This window comes from Geotrypetes seraphini, chromosome 3 (assembly GCF_902459505.1).
Source record: "Geotrypetes seraphini chromosome 3, aGeoSer1.1, whole genome shotgun sequence".
NCBI lineage: Eukaryota > Metazoa > Chordata > Amphibia > Gymnophiona > Dermophiidae > Geotrypetes > Geotrypetes seraphini.
The window spans coordinates 352,033,850-352,059,263 of NC_047086.1; the positions used below are offsets into that span (position 1 = coordinate 352,033,850).

The 25,414-nt window shown below is 42.0% G+C and overlaps 1 protein-coding gene across 6 annotated transcripts in view; it reads left to right on the top strand.

The window, feature by feature from the left end:
* The window catches only part of KCNK2 (potassium two pore domain channel subfamily K member 2), a 149,757-nt gene that overhangs the window by 91,699 nt on the left and 32,644 nt on the right, over window positions 1-25,414 (top strand). For all 6 annotated transcript variants that reach the window (XM_033935610.1, XM_033935613.1, XM_033935611.1 and 3 more), the window contains one exon: window positions 1,641-1,801. In XM_033935610.1, the coding sequence (XP_033791501.1) occupies window positions 1,641-1,801 (161 nt within the window). The remainder of the gene's footprint in view (window positions 1-1,640; window positions 1,802-25,414) is intronic.

The window sequence follows — 25,414 nt, forward strand, 5'->3', positions numbered from 1 at the left end:
TTCTAGAGAAATTGGAAAATCAGAAGCCATAATCTGAAGTTGAGGGGTGGTAATAATGTTAGTAAATTCTTCTTTATGGAGAGGGTGGTTGGTGCCTGGAATGCACTCCTGAAGGAGCTGGTGGAGAGGAGGACGGTGACAGAGTTCAAAAGAGCATGGAATGAACACAGAGGATCTCTAATCAGAAAATAATGGTATATATTGAAGAACCAAGGCCAGTACTGGGCAGACTTGCATGGTCTGTGTCCCGTATATGGCCATTCAGTTGAGGATGGGCTGGGATGATGTAGATGAGCCGGAGTGAGCTTTTACAGTGACTTCAGTAGATGGACTGGATGGACCATTCGGGTCTTTATCTGCCATCATTTGCTGTGTTACTGTGTTACTTTTTGTTTCGAAAATGTTCATTTCCTAGCTGTGTTTGTCCTCAGTGCAGCTATCATTTTGAATAATTTAAAAAAGAAATGTCCAAATGAAAAATGCACAAAAACCATCCATTGGGGTGTAGGAGGGACCAGTATGCTTTTTAGACTGGCCACACAAACATCCCAGCAGAGTAGTGGGGTACCCTAGGGGGCACTGCAGTGAACTTCACCTAAAGGTCTCAGGTACAGGCATTCCTCTGGTTAAGAATGTCAAACTTAGGTCAGACTCACTTACGAACCAGGGTCCTGCCTCTCCCTTCCTGTGCCAATACGCCACCTCTTCCTCACTTCCTGTTCAAACGTGACCCTTCTCCCTTCTGTGTTCCAGTATACCCCTCATCATCCTTCCCTATGTTCTGTGTCCCAAATTCGTGCCTCATTTCCTCCCACGGGTGTTTACCTCCTCTCACCGGCTCCCTCCTCCCAGCTGCACTTCTCGTCGCAAAGCCGTGAGTAGCGGCTGACCTTGGAAGCCTTCCCTCTTTTAAAATGCTGTCAATTTCATACATAATTGAGAGCACTTAGAGGTGTATTTACACCAGCCAATGCAGTGGTCTCAAACTCAAACCCTTTGCAGGGCCACATTTTGGATTTGTAGGTACTTGGAGGGCCTCAGAAAAAAATAGTTAATGTCTTATTAAAGAAATGTCAATTTTGCATGAGGTAAAACTCTTTATAGTTTATAAATCTTTCCTTTTGGCTAAGTCTTAATAATAATATTGTAATTTATAGCTAAAGGGACATATGATGAAGAAATTGTTTTATTTTACTTCAGTGATTATGATAAACATACCGAGGGCCTCAAAATAGTACCTGGCAGGCCACATGTGGCCACCGGGCCGCGAGTTTGAGACCACTGAGCCAATGACATAGCATAAGTGGTTGCACCTAAAGTATGTGCATAAATGCTGACTTACGCTAGTATTGTAAAACACCAATTATGCATGTAACTGCTGAGATAGAATTCATGTTCATGTTTAGGTTAGAGAACCTTTATGGAATTACGCTAACGCATATTATCTGCCAAAAATAGTGTTTTATCCCCATAACACACATTTGAAACTACCCCTTAGAGTGTTTCTGTGTGTTATAAATTATAGTATATTATAATTATATGTACAGATATTTCATGTTGCAATATGTGTTATCCAGTAGAATGAATGAATCTGATGTGTATAGCTAATTCATTCACAAATGAAATTGTTTACAATTTAGGTTTTGGAAATATCTCACCACGTACAGAAGGTGGAAAGATATTCTGCGTCATCTACGCCTTACTGGGAATTCCCCTGTTTGGCTTCCTATTGGCTGGAGTTGGTGATCAGCTAGGGACCATATTTGGAAAAGGAATTGCCAGGGTAGAAGACATGTTTGTTGTAAGTATGCCAGTCACCGTTTCATAAAAGGCAGTCACCATTCAGTAAATGAATTAATGCATAGCTTAAGATGCAAAATACTGAGGGACTGATTCTGTAAACGGTGCCTAAATCAGCCAGCGCCTAGAAAAATAGTGCCAGCTGCATATCAATCACGCTTAGGCATTGTTTACAGAATCGTGGTTAGCGGTGCCTATATAAAAACTTAGGCACCTGAAACATAGGCCAAGGTTTTAAAGGCCTATATTTCAGGCGCCTACGTTTTTGGAGAATTGCGCTCAGTGGCACCTGAGTCATTCTCTGCCCACTTAGCCATTAGGCACTGCTAAGCGCCATGTGATAGGCACCAATCTTTTATAGAATTGGATAAGCGCCTATTGCCCAATTAATTTTCCAATTATTGAGGCTATTAAGGGTATTTTGCCAAGTAACTTAGTCTCCTTTTATAGAATCATCCCCTGAGGGCCCAAAAATCAACCAATGATGATCAACATTTTGTTGATCTCAACCAGCATTATTCCTGGAGTCAGTATTAGGTCTAGACCAGGGGTAGGGAACTCCGGTCCTCTAGAGCTGTATTCCAGTCGGGTTTTCAGGATTTCCCCCAATGAATATGCATGAGATCTATTTGCATGCACTGCTTTCAATGCATATTCATTGGGAAATCCCAAAAACCTGACTGGAATACGGCTCTCGAGGACCGGAGTTCCCTACCCCTGATCTAGACACTGGCACCGAATTTCTAGATATGCGGAGCCAGTGAAAACATGGCCTGTTAATGGGCTATGGCAAAATGAATAAAGATAGGACTGACTTTTATGCAATCCTATTTATGCAGTTACCTTGGCTGGTTAAGTGCTGAATGTCAGCATTTAACTAGCCAAGAGCTAACTCTGCCCCTGGAATGCCTCTCAAAACAATGCTACTGAATATGACTGGTTAACCCCGAACAAGCGCTTTAACCAACCGCAACTTCTGGCCAACTACATTGCTTTGAATATCGACTCCTGAGAATCATCATTCCATATGTCTGGAAGCAATGCTCTGAAATGCTTCTTTGTATGATGGAAATACCTTCTTCAGGCTGGAAATCCAGCATCTGATGAATTCAGAATTGATTTTTTGCATGGGAGCTGCTTTGCTGATGGTTTGACTATTTTATTGCTGTATCTTGTCTGAGCCTTTGTATTTTGTATTTTAATGTTTTCTCTCTTGGTTGCGTTTTGTATTCTCTCTTGTGCAATGATTCTTTAATAAAAATATTAACCCCCCCCAGAAAAAAAAGAATAGTATTTGAAATTATTATTTGAGGGAGATTTCATCAAGGGCTACTAACCAATTTAGCACACGCTAAGCGCTAAGATGTCCATAGGATATAATGTTATATGTTTATGTTTTATTAAAACTTGTTATACCTCTTGTCCTTATGACAGTTCCAAGTGGTTTACATGTATCTAATATATAGAAAAAAAAAACATTTTAAGATAGGACAGATCTATATAGGTGCAAAACAAAAAATATATACACATTCATCCAGTCATGCAAATTCAAAACTTACTGTATCAATTTTATATCACAGGATTTTCCCTGAAAGGCCCATTATAAGGCTCATTATATGGATATCTTAGAATTTAACATGTGCTAAATCAGCACCCCTTGATGAAATCCCCCCCCCTTAATTTCTTGTATACTGCCTTAAAATCAAATTGCTTATTGGGCCTGTTATTGAAACTGAAGCAATTCTTTAAAAAAAATGTAGTAATTGTATTGTTGAGTGATTCCTGCCTGTTTTCTTCTTGAACTTTTGGAAAAAACATGGTTATGGTCTTCATAGCTTCACTTTGCTTCTTCGTTTTCTTTTACTCACACTCCTTAATCAAAATACATTCCAGTTCTTTTACAAAATACTCCTTTATTTTCTTTTAACCCATTTCCTTCTATTCCAGCTGTACGGCAGTCCTCCAACCATACTGCTGCCAGTGGAGGATGGTGCTTCAATATTGTATTCTCAATAGTTAGTAAAAAATGGGTCCCCTGGAATCCTACAGAACTTGCCTGCCCCTCACTATTGAAAATGCAATACTGAGACAACATCCCCACTGACAGGAAAATAGTTGGAGAACTCCCACACAGCTTAGAGCAGGGGTCTCAAAGTCCCTCCTTGAGGGCCGCAATCCAGTCGGGTTTTCAGGATTTCCCCCATGAATATGCATTGAAAGCAGTGCATGCACATTCATTGGGGAAATCCTGAAAACCTGACTGGATTGCGGCCCTCAAGGAGGGACTTTGAGACCCCTGACTTAGAGGGAACATTGCTGAGGAAGTAATTCAGTACAGGTTGACTAAAGGTAGATGCAGGGATGCTGCATGCTAAGGGGCTCATAATAATAATAAAAAAAATTCTAAAAAGTGGCCTGATCTTCCAAGTACCCATAAGCTGGGTTATCTAAAACCAGTTTAGGCCTTTCCCCTGCCTCTAAACGCATAGAGCGAAAAGAGGTGTTTTTAGAGGAGGGGAAAGGGCAGGAGGTGGGCCGATCTAGACATAGGCGTACAGCAGGTATAACTAAAAGTTTAGGAAGGTTGCCTAGTCGGCACTTATACGTTTTGACTTAGACCAAGTCAAAACAGGTATAAATGCCGAAAAAGGGGCTGCTGAGCTGATCGCTGCCGCTCAGCGGCCCCAGCAACCTGACTATTGCCACTATTGCTGCAGGAGAGATGGCTCATCTCTCCTGCCGCGATGGTGATCGCTCACACCCTCGAACTGCGGCATTTTGGGGTGAGCATCGTGGCAGGGCATCTCCCCTGCCGGCGATCCTCACCCCTGAAGTGCCGCGGTTCGGGGGGAGTGGGTGATCACCATCGCGGCAGGAGAGATGAGCCATCTCTCCTGCAGCGATCCACCCCTCTCCCGTGACTCGATCTGGGCAGGAGGGAGCCCAACCCCTCCTGCCCCAGCGACCCCCCCGCGACTCGATCCGGGCAGGAGGGTGCCCAACCCCTCCTGCCCTGGCGACCGCCCCTTGACAAGATCTGGTAGGAGGGAACTCAACCCCTCCTGCCCAGTGACACTCCCCCCTACAAGATGGGGCAGGAGGGAGCTCAACCCCTCCTGCCCGGCGACATACCCCCCTACATGATTGGGCAGTTGGGAACCCATCCCCTCCTGCCCAGATGACCCCTACCCCCCACCCCCACTAAGATACAAGCGGGAGGGATCCCAGGCCCTCCTACCCCGACACAGCCCCCATGACTGTCATCCCCGAACCCCCAATCGGCCCTCCAAACACCTCCCCCACCCGCCGACCCGTGAGACCCCCCACCGACCCCGCGACACCTGACCCCCAACCCCCCTTACCTTAAAAAAAAGTTGGATGGACGGACGGGTCCCAAGCCTGTCCGGCCGGCAGGCTCACCATCCTCAGAAAGGCGGGCCTTAGGGCCTGATTGGCCCAGGCACCTCAAACCCTGCCCACAGGTGGGGCCTGAAGCGCCTGGGACAACTGGAATCGGCCCAGTAGCCTTAGGCTCCTCCTATGGGCGGGGCTTTAGGCACATGGGCCCAACCCAGACCGTGTGCAATTCTCAAAATCCGCTTAGGCGGCTGCTGAGACCTGGCATCCTATACAGAATCCGGCCCTTAGAATATAAGTGCATGGAGCATACATGTTGACTGGGCTCCCAGTTATATGTTTAACTTACAACATATTGTAGGTTTTGTTCTGAAGTATCACATTTAGGCATGAACTCATACACCTGGTATAATTGTTCATGTCTACATTTAGGCATATCAGTGTTTACAAACTAGTAGCATTCTCTAATGACATCTTAGTGCACAGATGCAGTTATAGAATTAGCATTCAGCAAATAAATTGTGGCACCCAGCTGTAGAATTGCTCTCAGAGTATAATTTTACATTCAAGTGGAACTTTCCAAAATCATTTTTTCCTAGCCATTTGCAAACCCCAGCCCCCTTCTCCCACCTGCCGCCCCCTACTTTTCAGCCCCCATTTCCCAATTCCCTTCTACCACCAGCCCTGCATTCAAAAATCATTTGCAAAGCAATAGGAACATCTGTTTTCACTGCCACCGTTCTGCTTCCCTTACATCAGGAAGATGTGTATCTCTAACACAGTGCTCATACATTTTATCACAGAAATCATTGTTCCTAATAGGGTTTCAGTGCTGTACTGTTTTCTGAAGCCTGATTGAGTAGCATGTAATAGAGTAAATATTTTGAGTGGCTACCACACTTTCTTCTAGTTTAAAATGTAGTTGGATTGAGGCTACTGGTTTGAAGTTCTTGACATCACCCAGAACCTACCCTGAACCCTCCCCCCCCAATACCTTTTGTAGTACAGCAGACCAGAGGGATGCCTACTCCTCCTTCCGACTGCCAAGCTCACCTCTTCACAGTGGCAGGCCTTCCCCTTCCCGGTGTAACCTGGGAAGCACCGGGGAGGTGCCTAAGGTCCTGATTGGCCTAGGAACCTAAGGCCCCTGCCAACTGGAGTCTTAGACCTCCTTCCCAATGCATTCTGGGATGTACTGGGAGTGGTCTAAGACTCCGATTGGCCAGATACCAAAGGCCACGCCTATGGACTTTGCTATCTGGCCAATCGGAGTCTTTGATCCCTCCCTGGCCATATCTATTTGAAATGTAGGCCAGCATTTTAATGGCCTACATTTCAGATGTCTATTGCAGCTCTAGGGACATCTGTTGCAGCTATGAACTCGACCAAGACCACTTCCAGGTGAAATCACACCCAGCCTTGGGTGAGCTTAGGTGTTCCTATGCGTCTCCCTAGTCCCATGAAAATGCCTACATTGTAGGCCACCTGCCTCGATTAGGTTTTTTCTAAAATCGTGCATCCCAATTGGCTGGTTAAACAGCGGTAGGACGCCTACCGCTGCCTATAATTGGGAGACCGTTTATAGAATTTGCCCCAATATTCCTTATATTCAGCTCATGGGAAGCTTAACTTCGTTACCTTCCATGGGCCGCAGTGATCCCGGATAATCAAGAGCATGACCAAATCCAGTCCTAGCACTGAATATCCACGGCAAAGTTCAGCGGCTCATGCTTAGCTGGCCAAGCCAATTTTCATCATCTGGCCAGCTAAGGTAAAATGGCCAAAGATGGACTTGCCTTTTAGGTGGATCAATCTGGCCATGTGCCTTACTACTACTATTTATCATTTCTATAGCGCTGAAAAGCATACACATGGCTAGCCGGTGAGCAGAAAGGCAGTGAAACAATACTTAGCCAGCTGGGAGCTGTTTCCGGCCGGCTAAGACCTAAAGAATATCAAGGGGATCCTAACTGCATTTTTCCCACTGACCTGATGGGATGTTACATCTCAACAGCTTGCCAAAGATACCTTTTTATTAAATTAACGATGTATCAACTACAACCTGCTTATTGACCCTTATTTCCACATGTCCAACATGGCAATCACAAGATATCTTCTTTTTTTTTAATCTTTATTCATTTTCAAACTTACAATAAGTATGTCAATATGTTAAAACAGATTAACAATAAATATATCACTTAATAATCATCCATGGTACAAATGATATGCTCTTATCGCCCACCCTTTCCTATCATATTATCAAATACCTTGTACAATATGTAATAATAAAATTACTCTCCCCCACTCAAAATTGAACCTGTAAATTTAAGGGGGAAAAAAAAAGTCATCTTATCAGTAAAATATTTTGTTAATGGCTCCCACACATCTTGAAATTTCCTGAAACATCCTCGCTGTATTGCAATAAATCTTCCCTTTTTATAAATATGACATAAGGAATTCCACCAGAAATTATAATTTAATCTACTCCAGTTTTTCCAATTATACGTAATTTGTTGAATGGCAACCCCAGTCATTATAAGTAATAATTTATTATTATTTGAAGAAATCTGACTTTTTGCTCTCATTGCCATACCAAACAGCACAGTATCATATGATAATGCCACTGGATTGTCCAATAAACAATTAATTTGGTCCCAAATTAATTTCCAAAAATTCATAATAAATGGACAATAGAATAATAAATGATCTAAAGTCCCTGCTTCAAGATGACAGTGCCAACATCTATCAGACTTAGAGCTATCCAAATTTTTGTAACCGAACAGGGGTCCATAATGCTCTATGTAACAGAAAATACCAAGTTTGTCTCATAGATGCCGACACTGTACATCCCATCCTCCAAGTCCAAATCGGTGGCCATTGAGACGCAGTAATTTGATGCTTAATCTCAATGCTCCAAATGTCTCTCAGACCAGTGTTTGGTTTCTTTATAATAAATCCAGTCAGCAATTTATACCACTGGGCGGCCTGGTGACCCAAAAAGTCCGCCTGAAAGCATAGGAATTCCATACTATATTGATTATTAAGGTTTTTCCATTCATGGCCTGCTTCAGTTGCAACCATCTAAAACTTTCTGATTTATTAAGGCCATATTTATGTTGCAACTGTGAAAATTCAAGCATTTTACCATTAGAGATAACATCATCTAATAAACGTATTCCTGCTATCATCCAACGCTTCCAGGCGAGCCTTTCTCCGCCAATTTGAATCTTGGAGTTCAGCCATATAGATTGATTTGTAGATTTGTGAATTGGAGTAGTTGTTAAATTACTTAAATATCGCAGTGTTTTCCATGTATCAACTAATATTCTGTTATCTTTACAGTACCTAGGGATTTTGATACTGAGAACATGGCATAGACATATAGGAGACATGAGTTGCCATTCTAACCACAACCAATCAGGGAGTTTTTCCATGAGCTCTGGGAGGAACCAATACATACCCTGGTGCAAAATATAGGATTGATGGTACCTATAAAAATTAGGAAAATTTACCCCTCCCTCTGAAATCGGCTTTTGTAAAGATACCAAAGTAATTCTAGGAGTTTTACCCAGCCAAATAAATTTTGTAAGAATACTATTTAATTTTTTATAAAAGGACCCTTGAAAAAAAACTAGTAACATACCCATCTGATAACAAACCACAGGCAAAATCATCATTTTAATAGTTTGGACTCTGCCCCACCACGAAAGATGTAAAGGATTCTATTGCTCACACATTTCTGTTATCTTCTGTAATAAAAAATTTTCATTTATTTTCATTGTTTCTTCCAGCGTATTTTTAATCCAAATGCCTAAGTACTTTATTCCTTCTTCTTTCCAAAGAAAGGGGAATTAATCAAACAAACCTTTTGTACAGTGAACATTAAGTGGTATCTTCTTGGGAGTTTTGGAAAATATTTTTAATTGATTTTTGGTAAGATGATATGCTTTTCTCTATGTTTTATACTTGTACCTTCCCCAATGAAACATAGAAACATGAAGGTCCATCCAGTCTGCCCATCCACAGCATCCACTATCTCTTCCTCTCCCTAAGAGATCCCACGTTCCTGTCACATGCTTTCTTGAATTCAGAGAGTCTTAGTCTCCACCACTTCTAGATTACTCCTGAGCCTATCACCTCTTAACTTCATCCCATGCCCTCTCACTCTGGAGCTTCCTGTTAAATGAAAGAGACTGGCCTCATGCCTATTTATGCCACATAGATATTTAAACATCTTTATCATATCTCCCCTCTCCTGCCTTTCCTCAAAGTAAACATATTGAGATTTTAAGTGTGTCCCCATATGCCTTATGACGAAGACTACTGACCATTTATGCTATTTGTGAGAGAGGTTTTGGATTTTTATATAGAGCCTAGGACAGAACATAATTTTATCAAGATATCAAGATATTTTATAGTATTTTGAGAACGCATATCCTCTTAAAGTGCCTTCCAGAGAGAAAACAGGAGTGGACATAAACCTTGAGACCAAAAGAAACAGACAGGACACGAGAAAGGAGATGGGGTTTCATATACTGCTTTTCTGTGGTTACAATCAAAGTGGGTTGCATGTTATATAGTGGTGCCTATTTTATACCTGGGGCAACAGAGGTTTAGGTGACTTACCTAGAGTCACTAGGAGCTGCAGTGAGAACCGAACCCAGTTCCCTAGGTTCACAAGCCACTCCACTCAAGAAGGAGTTGCAATGGTGATCTATGATGAGAGAGAAAATTGTATCAGTGGGTTCATACACAACCCTCCTACCCATTATGCTATTCCTTTTGAACTACCTTGTTTGATCTGTACCAGTGATCTTGCTGATTTTCCTTCTTGCTACTGTTTTGAAGATGACTTTTTTTTTTTTTTTTGGAAGGGGGGTTACATCTACTGAGGTGCTTTTAAGAAAATATTCCTATGACTGTACAGGACCCAAGTTCTTTTGAGAGTTAAACCATATGATGTTCTCTCCCTTCATCCTCTCCCCTCCCCCTATGTTATTTGGGAGGCTGTAGCCTTCCTCTGCCTGACAATACCCCGTATATTGGCTTTTGTAAATTCTTTCTCTGGCTGGGAGGGTGTAGATGGGCTGGAGTAAGTCTTAACAGAGATTTCGGCAGTTGGAACCCAAGCACAGTACTGGGTAAAGCTAAGAAGAAAAAATTAAAAAATTTAAATTGAATCAGGTTGGGCAGACTGGATGGACCATTTGGGTCTTTATCTGCCATCATCTACTATGTTATATGTTTCTATGTTACCCTTCATGGGGTGGCAAGCCAATACACCACTACCAGCAGGACTCATGTTACGTTGGCAATCATCATAGTTCCGTCTTATACCATCTATCAAAACTGATGTGTTCAGGACATTTCTATCAGAAATACCTTAGTTCAGCAGTTATTTTATTTTTGTTAAAAAAAAAATAATGATTAATATGTTATTGCACTGAATGGAATGATCTCTTGGGCACATTAGTTTACTGAAATCTGAATAGACGGCTAGGTCAGCAGCTACCTAGAGGTAGACTTCTTTTTATTCTTTCCTCTATAAGGCTAGATGTCCTGCCTGAATAAATAAAGTTTGAGCCTTCCATTCTCTCTTCCTGCTTCCTTTACTCTGGTTACTGCCAAAAACTTAATTTTTCTTTTCCTAAGACATTGTTTCCACAGTCCTCTCCTTCTTCCTTACAGGATTTCATGAGCTACATACCGTAATTTGTTCTAGTCTAATCTTGTAAAATAGCTCATGAATGAAATACTACTTTCTATAGCAAATGGGATTAATCCCATATCTACCTACCATATGTCTTTTCAGATTTTGTGGGGGTATTTATTTATCTGAAGGAAACTTGTTTTACTCCAAAGGGCTTGTTAGGCAAACAGCTTTCCATTCTCTCTTCTAGCATTAATTTTATAAGCAGATGAAAACCCCAACTTTTCACAAAGAGGCAGACATTAACATAACATAAAAATTTATTTATATACTGGAGTACCTTTGGGAAGGGCTATGGAAATTGAAGGTGGCTCTGACACTGAGGGAGTATCCAACAGGGGAAGTGGTCGCATCCTATAGACTCCTTTGCATACTCTTCCTCTCAGCTCAACTCTGCCCAGTTGAGTGCATAGCATGTCAGGGTTCACCTCCTGAGACAAAAAAAAAAAAATAACATTTGAGTGTTCTCAGACTGCCTGATGTTGCACCTCAAAACTAAAGGATTAGAGGCTAAGGAACCAACTCATGATGTGAACATTTTACTCCTTGTGGCAAGCCATTTACTTGAGTGGTTCATGCTCTGTGATCAGCTGGAAATGTCATCCCAGTAGATATTGGAACAGTTTCAAAGCCCATTTGACTGCAGGGGCTTCCTTTTCAACATAGTAACATAGTAGATGACAGAAGATAAAGACTCGAATGGTCCATCCAGTCTGCCCAACCTGATTCAATTTAAATTTTTAAATTTTTTTTCTTAGCTATTTCTGGGCAAGAATCCAAAGCTTGGGTTCCAACTGCCAAAATCTCCGTTAAGACCTACTCCATCCTATCTAAACCCTCCCAGTCATTGAAGCCCTCTTCAGCCCATCCTCCCCCAAACGACCATATACAGACACAGACCGTGCAAGTCTGCCCAGTACTGGTCTTAGTTCAATATTTAATATTATTTTCTGATTCTAGATCCTCTGTGTTCATCCCACGCTTTTTTGAACTCAGTCACAGTTTTACTCTCCACCACCTCTCTCGGGAGCGCATTCCAGGCATCCACCACCCTCTCCGTAAAGTAGAATTTCCTAACATTGCCTTTGAATCTACCACCCCTCAACCTCAAATTATGTCCTCTGGTTTTACCATTTTCCTTTCTCTGGAAAAGATTTTGTTCTACATTAATACCCTTCAAGTATTTGAATATCTGAATCATATCTCCCTTGTTTCTCCTTTCCTCTAGGATATACATATTCAGGGCTTCCAGTCTCTCCTCATACGTCTTCTGGCACAAGCCTCCTATCATTTTTGTCACCCTCCTCTGGACTGCTTCAAGTCTTCTTACTTCCTTCGCCAGATATGGTCTCCAAAACTGAACACAATACTCCAAGTGGGGCCTTACCAATGACCTGTACAGGGGCGTCAACACCTTCTACTGGCTACCCTTCTCTTTATACAGCCCAGCATCCTTCTGGCAGCAGCCACTGCCTTGTAACACTGTTTTTTCGCCTTTAGATCTTCGGACACTATCACCCCAAGGTCCCTCTCCCCGTCCGTGCATATCAGCTTCTCACCTCCCAGCATATACGGTTCCTTCCGATTATTAATCTCCAAATGCATTACTCTGCATTTCTTTGCATTGAATTTCAATGGTCACATAGTTCCTCTCCCTAGGACAGCCCTGAGCCCAATTTTTGATGCATCTGTCTGTATCATGAAGGGCTGGGTGAAGTCTAGGCGGACCAGCGCTGACTCTGAGCATATATCCTTCTTCAAGGCTTGGTATGCAATGTTCAGTTCTAATGCACATTGGGAAGAATAACCCGACTCAGAGTTACCGGATGCTAGGGTCCACCTTGGGGTTTCATGCACAAGCAAAGGATCTGGGTGTCATCATAGACAATACGATGAAACCTTCTGCGGCCAAAAAAAGTAAACAGGATGCTAGGAATTATTTTAAAAGGGATGGTTAACAAAACTAAGAATGTTATAATGCCCATGTATCGCTCCATGGTATGACCTTATCTGGAGTATTGCATTCAATTCTGGTCTCTTTATCTTAAGAAAGATATAGCGGCACAAGAAAAGGTTCAAAGAAGAGCGACCAAGATGAAAAAGGGGATGGAACTCCTCTCATATGAGGAAAGACTAAAAAGGTTAGGGCTCTTCAGCTTGGAAAAGGGAGAGAGTCTTTGACCAGAGGGCCGCCACGTGAGCAGACTGCTGGGCATGATGGACCACTGATCTGACCCAGCAGCGGCAATTCTTATGTTCTTTTATTTTTATGATTGAAGTATACAAAATCCTGAGTGGAGTAGAACGGGTACAAGTGGATCGATTTTTCACTCTGTCAAAAGTGACAAAGACTAGGGACACTCGATTAAGTTACAGGGAAATACTTTTAAAACCACTAGGAGGAAATATTTTTTCACTCAGAGGATAGTTAAGCTGTGGAATGCATTGCCAGAAGATGCGGTAAGAGTGGTTAATGTAGCTGGTTTCAAGCATTGTTAACATATTTTGTACTTTTTGTATGTTAAAATAAAATAAAAAATTGAACTGAAAAAAAAAAAAAGATTTGGACAAGTTCCTGGAGGAAAATTCCATAGTCTTTATTGAGAAAGACATGGGGGAAGCCACATTCCATGCTACCGATCCAGTGGCTTCCCCCATGTCTTTCTCAATAAAGACTATGGAATTTTCCTCCAGGAACTTGTCCAAAACTTTTTTTTTTTTTCAGTTCAAAATTTTTTTTTTTTTTTAATTTTAACATACAAAAAGTACAAAATATGTTAATGCTTGAAACCAGCTACATTAACCGCTCTTACCACATCCATAGGTTTTGGCCAGGTATTAGTGACCTGGACTGGCCACCGTGAGAACAGGCTACTGGGCTTGATGGACCATTGGTCTGACCCAGTAAGGCTATTCTTATGTTTTTCTACAGAAGGCGAGTTAGTGGTTCTGCCTTCTCAGCGAATTCTGGAATAAATTGCCAGTAATATCCAGTAATCCCTAGGAAGACTCACACATGTATGTTGGATTTGGGTACTGGTATCTGGATGATTGCTTCTACTTTCCAGAGCTCGGGTTTCAAGTAACCTTTCCTGCCCAAGTACTCCAGGTTTTGGACCTCTTGTCCACCCAAGAAGCACTTTTTAGGATTTGCTATAAATCCAGCAGCCTGAAAACTTTCCAAATTTGCTTGTATCTGGATGAGATGGGTCCTTCAATCCTTACTATAGATGAGAATGTCATCTAACTACACAGTCACGTAGTCACCATGTGGTTTAAGAAGGTGGTCAACAAGGTGTTGGACGGTAGCTGGAGCTCCATGAAAGTCAAAAGGTAACACCTTGAACTGGAACAGACCTTGAAGTGTGGAAAAGGATGTCTTCTCCTTTGCAGCTGGAGTGAGGGCTACCTGCTAATAGCCTTTGGTCCAAGGTCCAAAGTCAAGATAAACTGAACTCCTCCTAGCTGCTTGATCAGCTCACCTACCCTCAGCATGGAATAAGCCTCTAGTCTGGAGACAGCTTTCATCTTCCTGAAAGCAATACAAAAACCAGATGTTGCCATCTGACTTTGGCACTAGTATAATGGAAGATGATCAATTGTTGGCAGATTCCTCAATTATGCCCAGTTTCATCATCTCAGTGCCCTTTTTTGCCATGGCCTGCTGTCTGGCCTCTGGCAGGAGGGATACCCATTTCCTCCTGCTGGTAGCTACCCCCAACCCTCCCATCATGAATGGCAGAAGGGATACCCAATCCCTCCTGCTGGTGGCCCCCTGAACCCCCAACCACTGACAACCCCTGAACTCTGATACCTCCCTACACCTCAACATTCCACCCCAACATCCCTAAGCCCATCCCGACACTCCCATATCTTTTTGAAGAAAGATTGGCCAGAAGGATGCTTACTCCCTCTGGCTGGCAGGCCCAAGTCTTCAAAATAGGAAGCCTTCCCGGTACATCCTGGGATGCAATGCGCATGTCCTATGGCCTATGTCCTTGATTGGCCAATCAGGGTCTTAGGCCTTGCCCACTGCATCTCAGGACATACTGGGAAGGAGGCCTAAGGCCTTGATTATCCCAGGTGCCTTAGGCTTCTCCCTGGTGCATCCCATTAGGTTTTGAGTGGAGTTTGTAGGGCTCATACTTTCCACCACAAGTTTACAATATAGAGTTGGATATGGGTCTGGATTTCTTTCTCTGCAGTCCACTGCACTGACCATTAGGCTACTCCTGAGACCTGATTGCTGCTGTAAGAGGACTGGCCATAACATCTGAAGGTGTACTGTTTCATTTACATCTTTGGGGGATGGGGATGGGGAGGGGGTCCTTGGCCACTAAGGAGTAAAGGGGAGCCATGCCTCCAGTGGTCATCTGGTCAGTTTGGGCACCATTTTGGCACTTATTCGTTATTGAAACAGATCTAGCCTCAAAGTCAAAACGTCCAAATCATAAGTCTGCCCTAATCCTTCTCAAAACATACCCCCAACATGCTCCCTTGAGATTTAAAAGGACTGCATACAAGCAGCATAGAAAACTATCCAAAAATATATTTCAAAACTGGCAATTTGGAAGTTTTAGCAAACAAAACATCCAAAGGCCCTAATAACATAATAAATGACAGTAGATAAAGACGTGAAAGGTCCATTGAGTGAGCCCACAGCCACACTCGTTATCAATTCATGATTAGACCAATAATGAATGCCATATAAAATACTTGATCTTGGTCTTTGACATTTCTAAGGCTTCAACTGTAAAGTCTGCTTGCCACTGTTCTTAGGTTAGGTTCCAACTACTGGAGTTTCTGTCGAAGCCTACTCCAGCCTATGCAAATCGATCTTGACATTTGCAGGACACAAAAGTCTGCCTACAATTGTCCTCATGTTCCAATTAGTAAAGTTGCTGTCGAAGCCCTCTCCGCCCATCCTAAACCAGATTGCCATATGCAGGGCACAGACTGTATAATTCTGTCTGGCATTGGCCTTAGTTCTTCAAGAGTTGGCATCCAAGCACAACTCAACCATTTTGCACATACAGCCATTTTTTTTGTTTTGTATGCCATTCATTTTTATTTAGTGATCCACTGTGTTTGACATACCTTTCTGAACTCTGTCACTGGTTTTATCTTCATCACCTCTCTTGGAGGGTATTCCTGACATCAATCGTCCTCTCTATGAAAAAGAATTTACAGACAATGTTATAATTCAAAGAGATTGTAGGAAATAGGGAAATGAAAGAACTGGGAGCATAATTTGGTACTGTTGACGTTCCTTTTTTGATATCATGTCAAGATCTGAAAAATCTGGTTTTCAAAAATAGCCTAGAGAATAAGTATTGGAGATTCAGAGCAAGATTAAAATGAAAATACATTTTCTGCTTTCTGAAAGGTTTGTTAATGATAAAAAAAATTATGAATAATTGAACTGCAGATTTCAGCAGCCAGTTTGAATGATCTACACAAAATAGGAAGAAAAAAATACTATAGTGAAAATAATCCAAAAAGACATTTCAAACAGAGAATTGTGATTGCCATAGTAGTCCACTTAGTTATATGAAAAATAAGGCAAAAGCCAAGTTGTAGTGATAACATTTTTACTAGATTAACCATGTAACTTTTGACAAGTTTTCAAGGGTTTTCCTATGTTTATCTTCATTAATAAATAATAATAAACAGGATATACAGTACTCCCCTAAAATTCGTAGGGGTTCTGTTCCAGGAACCCCCGCGAATGCTGAAAAACTGCGAATATGGTTTTTAGCGGGGGAGATAGGAGAGGGCAGCCAGAGAGGCAGGAGAGGGCAGCAGGAGTGCCGGCGAGTGAAGGAAATCGCTTGCAGTATGCTCTGACCGCCTCTTCCTGTACTAAAGTTTTAACATAAATTATTTACATTGTCCAACGCGACACGGACAAGAGGACATGGTTTGAAGCTAAGGGGGGACAAGTCCAGGACAAATGTCAGGAAGTACTGTTTTACGCAGCGAGTGGTAGACGCCTGGAATGCTCTCCCAAAGGAGGTTATTAAGGAATCCACTGTGCTGGGATTCAAAGGCAAATTAGATACACATCTCCTTATGAGAGGCATAAAGGGATATGGGTGACTAAAACTACATCAGGTGTATACCTGACTGGGCCTCCGCGTGTGCGGATCGCCGGACTCAATGGACCATGGGTCTGATCCGGAGATGGCAGTTCTTATGTTCTTATGTTCACCACCTAGAAGACCGATTGGGCGGTTTATAAAATTTTTAAATAAACTTGAAACTACACCCTTACATAGGTTTTCCCCATGCATTAATGCCATTTATATCACTGATCGATTTTCTATTTTTTGAATTTATGGCAATGTGCTAATGTTACTACAACTAAATAATGGCTGAATAGGTCAAATATAAAATTCCACCAAAAAATCCATTCAAAAAGAGAGAAAATACACAAGGTCTTCAGTCAATGAGAGGCAAAAAACAACAACAAAAAAACCCCTCAGTATTGCACAAAACTTCAGTGAAGGATTCCAACAAGCCTCTACTATTTAATGTCTGTACTGTCAAAAGAGGTGAACACATCACAGTTTAAAAAACTCTCCTCACGTATTATGCATAAACAAGTGCCAAAATTTTCAAAACCTACTCATGTCCATTGTCTTTTAGTTTTATTTCCTACCCTGTTTCCCCGATGATAAGGCAGGGCCATCAAATAAGACAGCCCCCCCTTTTTAGAAAAAAATGTAAAATAAGGCACCCCCCCGCAAATAAGCCACCCACCGATACCTGCGCTTACCCGAATCGGGTGGTACGGTGGGTGACTCCGTGTGGTCCCTCCGTCTACCGTATTTGCCTCCATGGCTGCGTGCCGCGCCTCGTCATGAAGTGAAGAGGAGGAAGTGACAGGACTGCAGCGCGCGCACGTGACTCCGCGCAAGGAAACACAGGCAGCTTCCCTCATCCCTCCCTAACGGAGACTGCAGGAGTTTGTTCACGGCCAGAACATCCAAAAGTGAGACACGCAGACAGGTTTCTTTTGCTGTGAGCAATACCACTTACTGTATATAAAGCCTGTTTAAAATGCATACGGTATATAAACAATGGTTTCACATTGTCAAGTCCCCTCTGATGCTGCACTACAGAATAATCTCTTTACTGTGTTTCCCTGATGGAGAACATTGGGGACATTAAATGGTACAATATATGGTATGATGGATAAAGCTGGCCATACACGGTACGATTTTTCGGCCGACCGATTCTTCAGCCGTCAAATAAGACAGCCCCCCCTTTTTAGAAAAAAATGTAAATAAGGCATCCCCCCGAAAATAAGCCCTAGAGTATATTTTGGCCTTCCAAAAAAAATAAGACAGTGTCTTACCATCGGGGAAACAGGGTAATACAAAGCAGTATAGATACTGAAAAACCTAGTGCACCTTTCAGGATGAAATCCGTAGTCTCCCAAATGTGGCCTTAACTTAGCTGCTAAATCTAATGCATACAGGCCCTCTTTTACTAACATGCGCTAACCGATTTGCAGGCGCTAATCGAATTAGTGCATGCTAAACGCTAACGCGTGCAGGTTAGTCTGTGGACACGTTAGCATTTAGCGCGTGCTAATCAGTTAGCGCACCTTAGTAAAAGAGGGGGATAGTCTTACAGCGTACAATCATCAAAACTTTCAAAGCTGTTGTAATTCCTCCAAATTGTCGTCCAGGTTGTCACCATCGCTTCATCGGAAAGAGTGAATGATTGATTTTAAGTGCTCTCTTTATTCAGTCACTCTTCATGATGAAGTGATGGCGAAACTCTGGCCGAGTTGAAGAGTGTGAAGGAGAGAGAATGAATTGTGAAAGAGAAAAAAATGTTGAACACTAATGGTGTCTAAATCGAGAGGGCCACTGGAATCCATCATTGATGAATTCACCTTATAAGATAAGTGTGATATTTGGCAAGCAATATTTACCGGTGTTGAAATGGGAAGAACTGATGTGCCGTGATGGTTCCCGTGAGTCCTGCTATTCATTCAATGCAGGTGTTGAAGGACATTGAGCACATCACTTTTAATAATTATAATTTATTTAGGGTTTATATTATATGGGTGTACACAAATAATAAGGACTTTTGGAATCCTGTGTATGAATAGAGGAGTTTTTTGTTTTAGACAGCTGATTATCATATAATTTCCCTTTATTGCTAGAGTGAATAGCATAAATGTTGACATTTTTAAGGGTCAATTATCAATGAAGTTTCCCTGGATAAATGGGTGTTACCTGTAGAAAAAGTTTCCTTTAAAAAATGTCCTGCACTGTCTACTGCACATTTTTTCCTCATATAGGAAAGAGGCTGCACTAGGGGCCTAACTAGGACAGGCCTAACAAAACAAGCATGGGGATTTTGTATTGAACTCCAAGGGATACTCTTTCAAAGGCACTTATCCAGTTAGTAGGTGCTGCTGTAAACATATATCTGCAAATACATTTTTGTGTATGCACAGGGCAAAAATTAAGGAGGGAGCCTCCAATTCCTCTTTCTCCTACTCCCTCCCCCAATTTCCCCATCTACCAAATGCTCTTCCATTCAGTATTTTCTCTCTCCCTCCCCATCATCCCCAGGTCAACCATGTCTCCCCTTCTGCTTTCCAAGTGTCTTCTCATCCAGTCTTTCCTTTTCTCCTCCTTCCCTCCCTTCACCACTCTCAGGTCTACCAAATGCCCTCTCATTCAGCAACTCTCCATTTATTTTAAAATCAGCTGCTCCAGGAGGACCCCACAATCCGGGATGTCCTTTCCTTCTCCCCATCCCAGTCTGAAACCTGCTCCTCCTCACCTTTTAAAACATAAAGAGATCACCAGTGTGGCAGTGATTCTCCAGTGTTGCCCATGGCCTCCTCAGTGCTGTTCTTCTGCCATGGTCTGCTCAATTGGAAGCAGGAAGTTGCATCAGAGGGGGCAGACCATGGCAGAGGAACAGAGCTAAGGAGGCCGTGAGCAATGCTGGAGAATCACTACCGTGCTGGAGTCCCCTTTAAGTTTTAAAAGATTAGGGGAATCGGGCTTTAGAAGGGTAGGAAGAAGGGAAGGACATCCCGGCTTGTGGGGGGTCCTTGGAGCTGGGGGGCCTGGGCAGCTGCCCTGTTTGCCCCTCCTCTCTAATGCCAACCCTGTGTGTACTTTCTTAATCCGCTCAAAGTAAACACCGATAATACAGATTCCCAGGACTGCATTGATAGCAGAGATCTGGCACAGTTAACTAATACATTAGCAAGCAGGATTTACTGGCATGGATTACTCATACTTCTGACTAGTATAACATAAACCTCAGTTTAATGTTAAGTACCCTGCTGTGTTTGTTCAGAGAAGCAAGGTCAGAATCTCAGAACTGACAAAATTAGCAGCGTCCTCTTGAACTCACACAGTAGGTGAAATTCTGTAATGTACAGCCTGGAGGAAGTACTACATAGAAACGAGAATACTGAGTGCAGGCAGAGAAAGTGGTTGTTCAATAGTGATTGTAATGAAGACAAGACCCTGGAATGTACTGAAAACAGAGCAAAAGCCAGACTGGAGAGTGGTACTGGGGAAAGTTAGGGTTTTACAGCTGGGACATAGATAGTTGTGATACTTAATCTTAGAGATTAAGGATTCAGAGATTCAGGAAGGTGTGAAATGAATGAAGGATAGTGTTAATTAAGAAGAGAATGGTATTATCAGCAATGACAACGTAAAAATTATTGAAGACAGTTATACGGATTTACTAAGATAGAAATAAAGGCTTGGCTGGAAACAGAAAAATTGACGATTAATAGAAATTATGTCCCTGGTAACATCTGCTGGGGAGCCACGACATTCTTTAACACAAACTGACCTGAGCCCATCTACCTCCTTGAGGCCGTGGTCTCCGTATGTGACCACTGAGGTAATGACTCAGAAGATCCTATGTTTTCCAGTGATGTCTAATGGCTCAGGATGTAGGGAAGCAGCCTATTTCCCATCATAGATCCTTTTAAAATTTCTTTTGATCTCTAAACTCACTTCATTGCCAATTTCGATCTGAGAACCTTCAATCCCTCCCCATTGTTTTTTCCCTCCCCTTTCAGACCTCTCTTTCTCCCTTTTTAGGGAAAATATTTTTGTAACTTTAAATCCTTATGTTCATTCCATATGTGTCATAGTCTGTCAATATTGTTTTGTGTGTCAAATTCCTTTTAGTTAAAGAAATATTATAACACTGTCATTTTACCCCTTTAGTGTTCAATATTATATAATTTAACGATGATTGTTATACTTTGTTAATCGCTTAGTTTGTAATAAGCGATACATCAAATAAAATTAAACTTGAAACTTGAAACTTGAATTGGATATTCATATCTGTTCTGACATACATAATGTAACACATAAAGATCTTTTAAACACTGATACCACATGTTAGATATTTGAACAAAAGAAAGATTTACATGCAATAATGAAATCCATAGAATCCAATGACATTAAAATTTGGACCCTAGTAAAGAAGTGTATGGAAGAACATAAATTACCTGGCGATAACATTATGTAACTTAAATGTTAGTTACTTTAGTTTATATATTTAAGAACATCCTTGTGTTATTGGTTGTTAATAACTTGGCTGAAACATTCTGATGTGTTTAGCAAAGCTGTTCATTGTAGGAAATATGCAGGATTGACTCAGTCAACTTTTGTATTGGAGTTTCCCTCCCCCCCACTCAAGGCCATAATCTAGTATCTCTCCCCCCACCCCCCCCCCCATTCCCATGATCCAGTATCTCTTCTTCTGAAATCCTCCCCCCTCCCTGGTAATAAAAGGCATGGCACAATCAAAGGAAAAGTCAGAAGACCTATGACAAAAGAGTAGACAATATGATGAAACCTTCCGCCCAATGTGTGGCGGTGGACAAGAAAGCAAACAGAATGCTAGGAATTATTATAAAAGGGATGGTTAACAAGACTAAGAATGTTATAACGCTTCTGTATCGCTCCATTGTGCAATCACACCTGGAGTATTGCGTTCAGTTCTGGTCTCCTTATCTCAAGAAAGATATAGCAGCACTAGAAAAGGTTCAAAGAAGAGCAACCAAGATGATAAAGGGGATGGAACTCCTCTTGTATAAAGAAAGACTAAAAAGGATGGGGCTCTTCAGCTTGGAAAAGAGACGGCTGAGGGGAGATATGATTGAAGTCTATAAAATCTTGAGTGGTGTAGAATGGGTACAAGTGGATCAGTTTTCACTGCCAAAAATTACAAAGACTAGGGGGACGCTCGATGAAGTTACAGTGGAATACTTTTAAAATCCAATAGGAGGATATACGAGTATTTTTTCATTCAGAAAATGTTTAAGCTCTGGAACGCATTGCCAGAGGTTTTGGTAAGAGTGGATATCATAGCTGGTTTTAAGAAAGGTTTGGACAATTTCCTGGAAGAAAAGTCTGTATTCTGTTACTGTGAAAGACATGGGGAAAGCCACTGCTTGCCCTGGATCGGTAGCATGGAATGTTGCTACTCTTTGGGTTTTTGCCAGGTACTAATGACCTGGATTGGCTACCGTGAGAATGGGCTACTGGGTTAGATGGACCATTGGTCTGATCCAGTAACGATATTCTTATGGTCTTAGTAAAAGTATCCTTATACTGTGTCTATCGATCGATCTATCTATTGATCTATTGACGATCGGTTGATAGAGAGAGAAAGAGTCAGTGGCAGCATGTCTATGTTTATCACCATTGAATATATATGTTTATGGGGACAATTTTATAAAGCTTTTTCCATGTTTTATAAAATTGTACAACTGCATACACATGTAAAATGTGTATGCTCAGAAAATATGGACTTACTTTTATGTGATCTGCATATTGGTGTTTGCAGGGTCATAATTTGGACAAAACATTGGTAGAGTTGTGATGTAGATGCATATTTTTTAAAAACAAGCATGTTTATGTGTAGAGTGCAATCACTAATCTATACCTTCAGAGCTTGTGTACAAATAATGCACTATTAGAGTAGATCTGGGAGCCTATTTTTGAAAATAAATATATTTTTGCATTTCTCACATAGACATCGTGTTACAAAATTACTTTCATATGGGTAAGTTATACATGTAGCAAGGCATTCAATCAGTGCCTAAAAAGGCATTCATTTATTTCATATATTCCCCTGCACCTTTTATTATAAATGGTGCCGAAAAACTTGAGCACTAAACACTATTCTATAAAGGGAATGCACCTAACTTTTGGATGCTGTACTTATGCCTTCTAAAAGCAGGCATAAATGCCAGTGCCCAACTTAGGCATACCTTGGGCGACTTCTATAAATCTGTTTGTAACTTTTTGGAACACCCCGACACCCCCCTAGCCACATCCCCTTTTCAAAAACACGCAATTGAAGTAAGGCAATATACTCTTTAAAATAGTGTGCAGTGAGATGTGTGCACAGATTTTTAAAACAGCAAATTAATATCAATAATTGATGTTTTTGACTTTGTTAGTCTAGACCTGTTAGTTGAAATGGGAAGAACTGATGTGCCGGGTCAGTATTACCGAACCGATTATGGTGAGTGTGTGGCGCAGTGGTTAAAGCTACAGCTTCAGCACCCTGAGGTTGTGGGTTCAAACCCACGCTGCTCCTTGGGACCCTGGGCAAGTCACTTAACCCCCCCATTGCCCCAAGATTGTGAGCCCATCGGGACAGACAGGGAAAAATGCTTGAGTACCTGAATAAATTCATGTAAAACCGTCCTGAGCTCCCCTAGGGGAACGGTATAGAAAATTAAATAAATAAATAATTTGATCAGATGGCTGGTTTTAATATTAGTGACCTCATTTTAATAGTAATGATGACATTTGCATGCCAGAATTGGAGAATGGTATGTATGACTGCACAGAAAACCACACTGTGAGCCATTTTGAGAATCGGGTTGGCAAATTCCGTCGGACACTAAACCAGTCAAACTGATTTAGTGACAGTTGGTACCTGATCAGAGTGTTTAGTGCATCTAGTTCTCGGAGGCCATTATCAACCATAAAAGAGACTTTCAGAGAAGCTTGTCTCTGGAGAAGGGGCTCCCTGAGTGAGGAAATATGTTAGAGCAGTGTTCTTTAGCCACTGGTCTGTGGACAGGTGCTGGTCCGCAGAAATTTTTTGCCGATCCACAGGGCCGGCATGTCCATCGGGAAGAAAACATGGCAAATGAGGTTCAATGTGGATAAGTGCAAAGTCACGCATGTCGGTAACAAAAATCTCATGCATGAATACAGGATGTCCGGGGAAAGAGACTTGGGAGTTCTGATCGACAAGTCAATGAAGCCGTCCGCGCAATGAGTGGTGGCGACAAAAAGAGAGAACAGAATGCTAGGAATGATAAAGAAAGGGATCACAAACAGATTGGAAAAGCTTATCATGCTGCTGTACTGGGCCGTGGTGCGCCCTCACCTGAAGTACTGCGTCCAGCACTGGTCGCCATACATGAAGAAGGACACGGTACTATTCGAAAAGGTTCAGAGAAGAGCGACTAAAATGGTTAAGGGGCTGGAGGAGTTGCCGTACAGTGAGAGATTGTAGAAACTGGGCCTCTTCTCCCTTCAAAAGAGGAGACTGAGAGGGGACATGATCCAAACATTCAAAATACTGAAGGGAATAGCAGATAAAGACAGATTGTTCACCCTCTCCAAGGTAGGGAGAATGAGAAGGCACTCTCTAAAGTTGAAAGGGGATAGATTCCGTACAAACATAAGGAAGTTCTTCTTCACCCAGAGAGTGGTAGAAAACTGGAACGCTCTTCTGGAGGATGTTATAGGGGAAAACACCCTCCAAGGATTCAAGACAAAGTTAGATAAGTTCCTGCTGAACCAGAACATATGCAGGTAAGGCTAGTCTGTTAGGGCAATGGTCTTTGACCTAAGGGTCACGGACTGCTGGGCACGATGGACCACTGGTCTGACCCAGCAGTGGCAATTCTTATGTTCTTATGTTAACGGCTCCTATGCGCGTCCTGCTCCTGAACTGGAAGCCTTCTCTCTGACGTCGCAATGCCAGAGGGAAGACTTCCAGATGAGGCGTGGGACGCGTGCTGCCCACAGCCTTGTGCAATGCAGCACTCAAGGAGCCGGCCTGAAGACACCGCGTTGATCGCACTGTGGACCGGCCCGAAGATAATCTAGAAGGCAAGGCACAGCATGGAGGGAGAGAGACAACGGTAGGGGAAATGGTTTTATTTTTTTATTTAGTGATTGATTTACATCTGCTGTCTGTTCTGGAAGAAATGCATTTATTTCTTTTCCTCTGGGTTGTACTGCTTGCAAGTCTTGCATCTTAGGGTTTATTTGCAAATATTAGTTTAGGTTTTGGTCCTGCATTTGCATGGGGTTATCTGTTTTCTGATAGGAATGAATGTTGAAAAGTATTTTAATTTTGTGGTTAACCATTATGTGTTGTTAATACGATTATATTGTTTGTGTATATATATGAAAAATGAATGGAAAAAATGGTGTTACAATTGGTACTATTATGGGAGCAGGTTCTGGAGTGGAGATGGGTACGACTTAGTGTGGTCCTAAC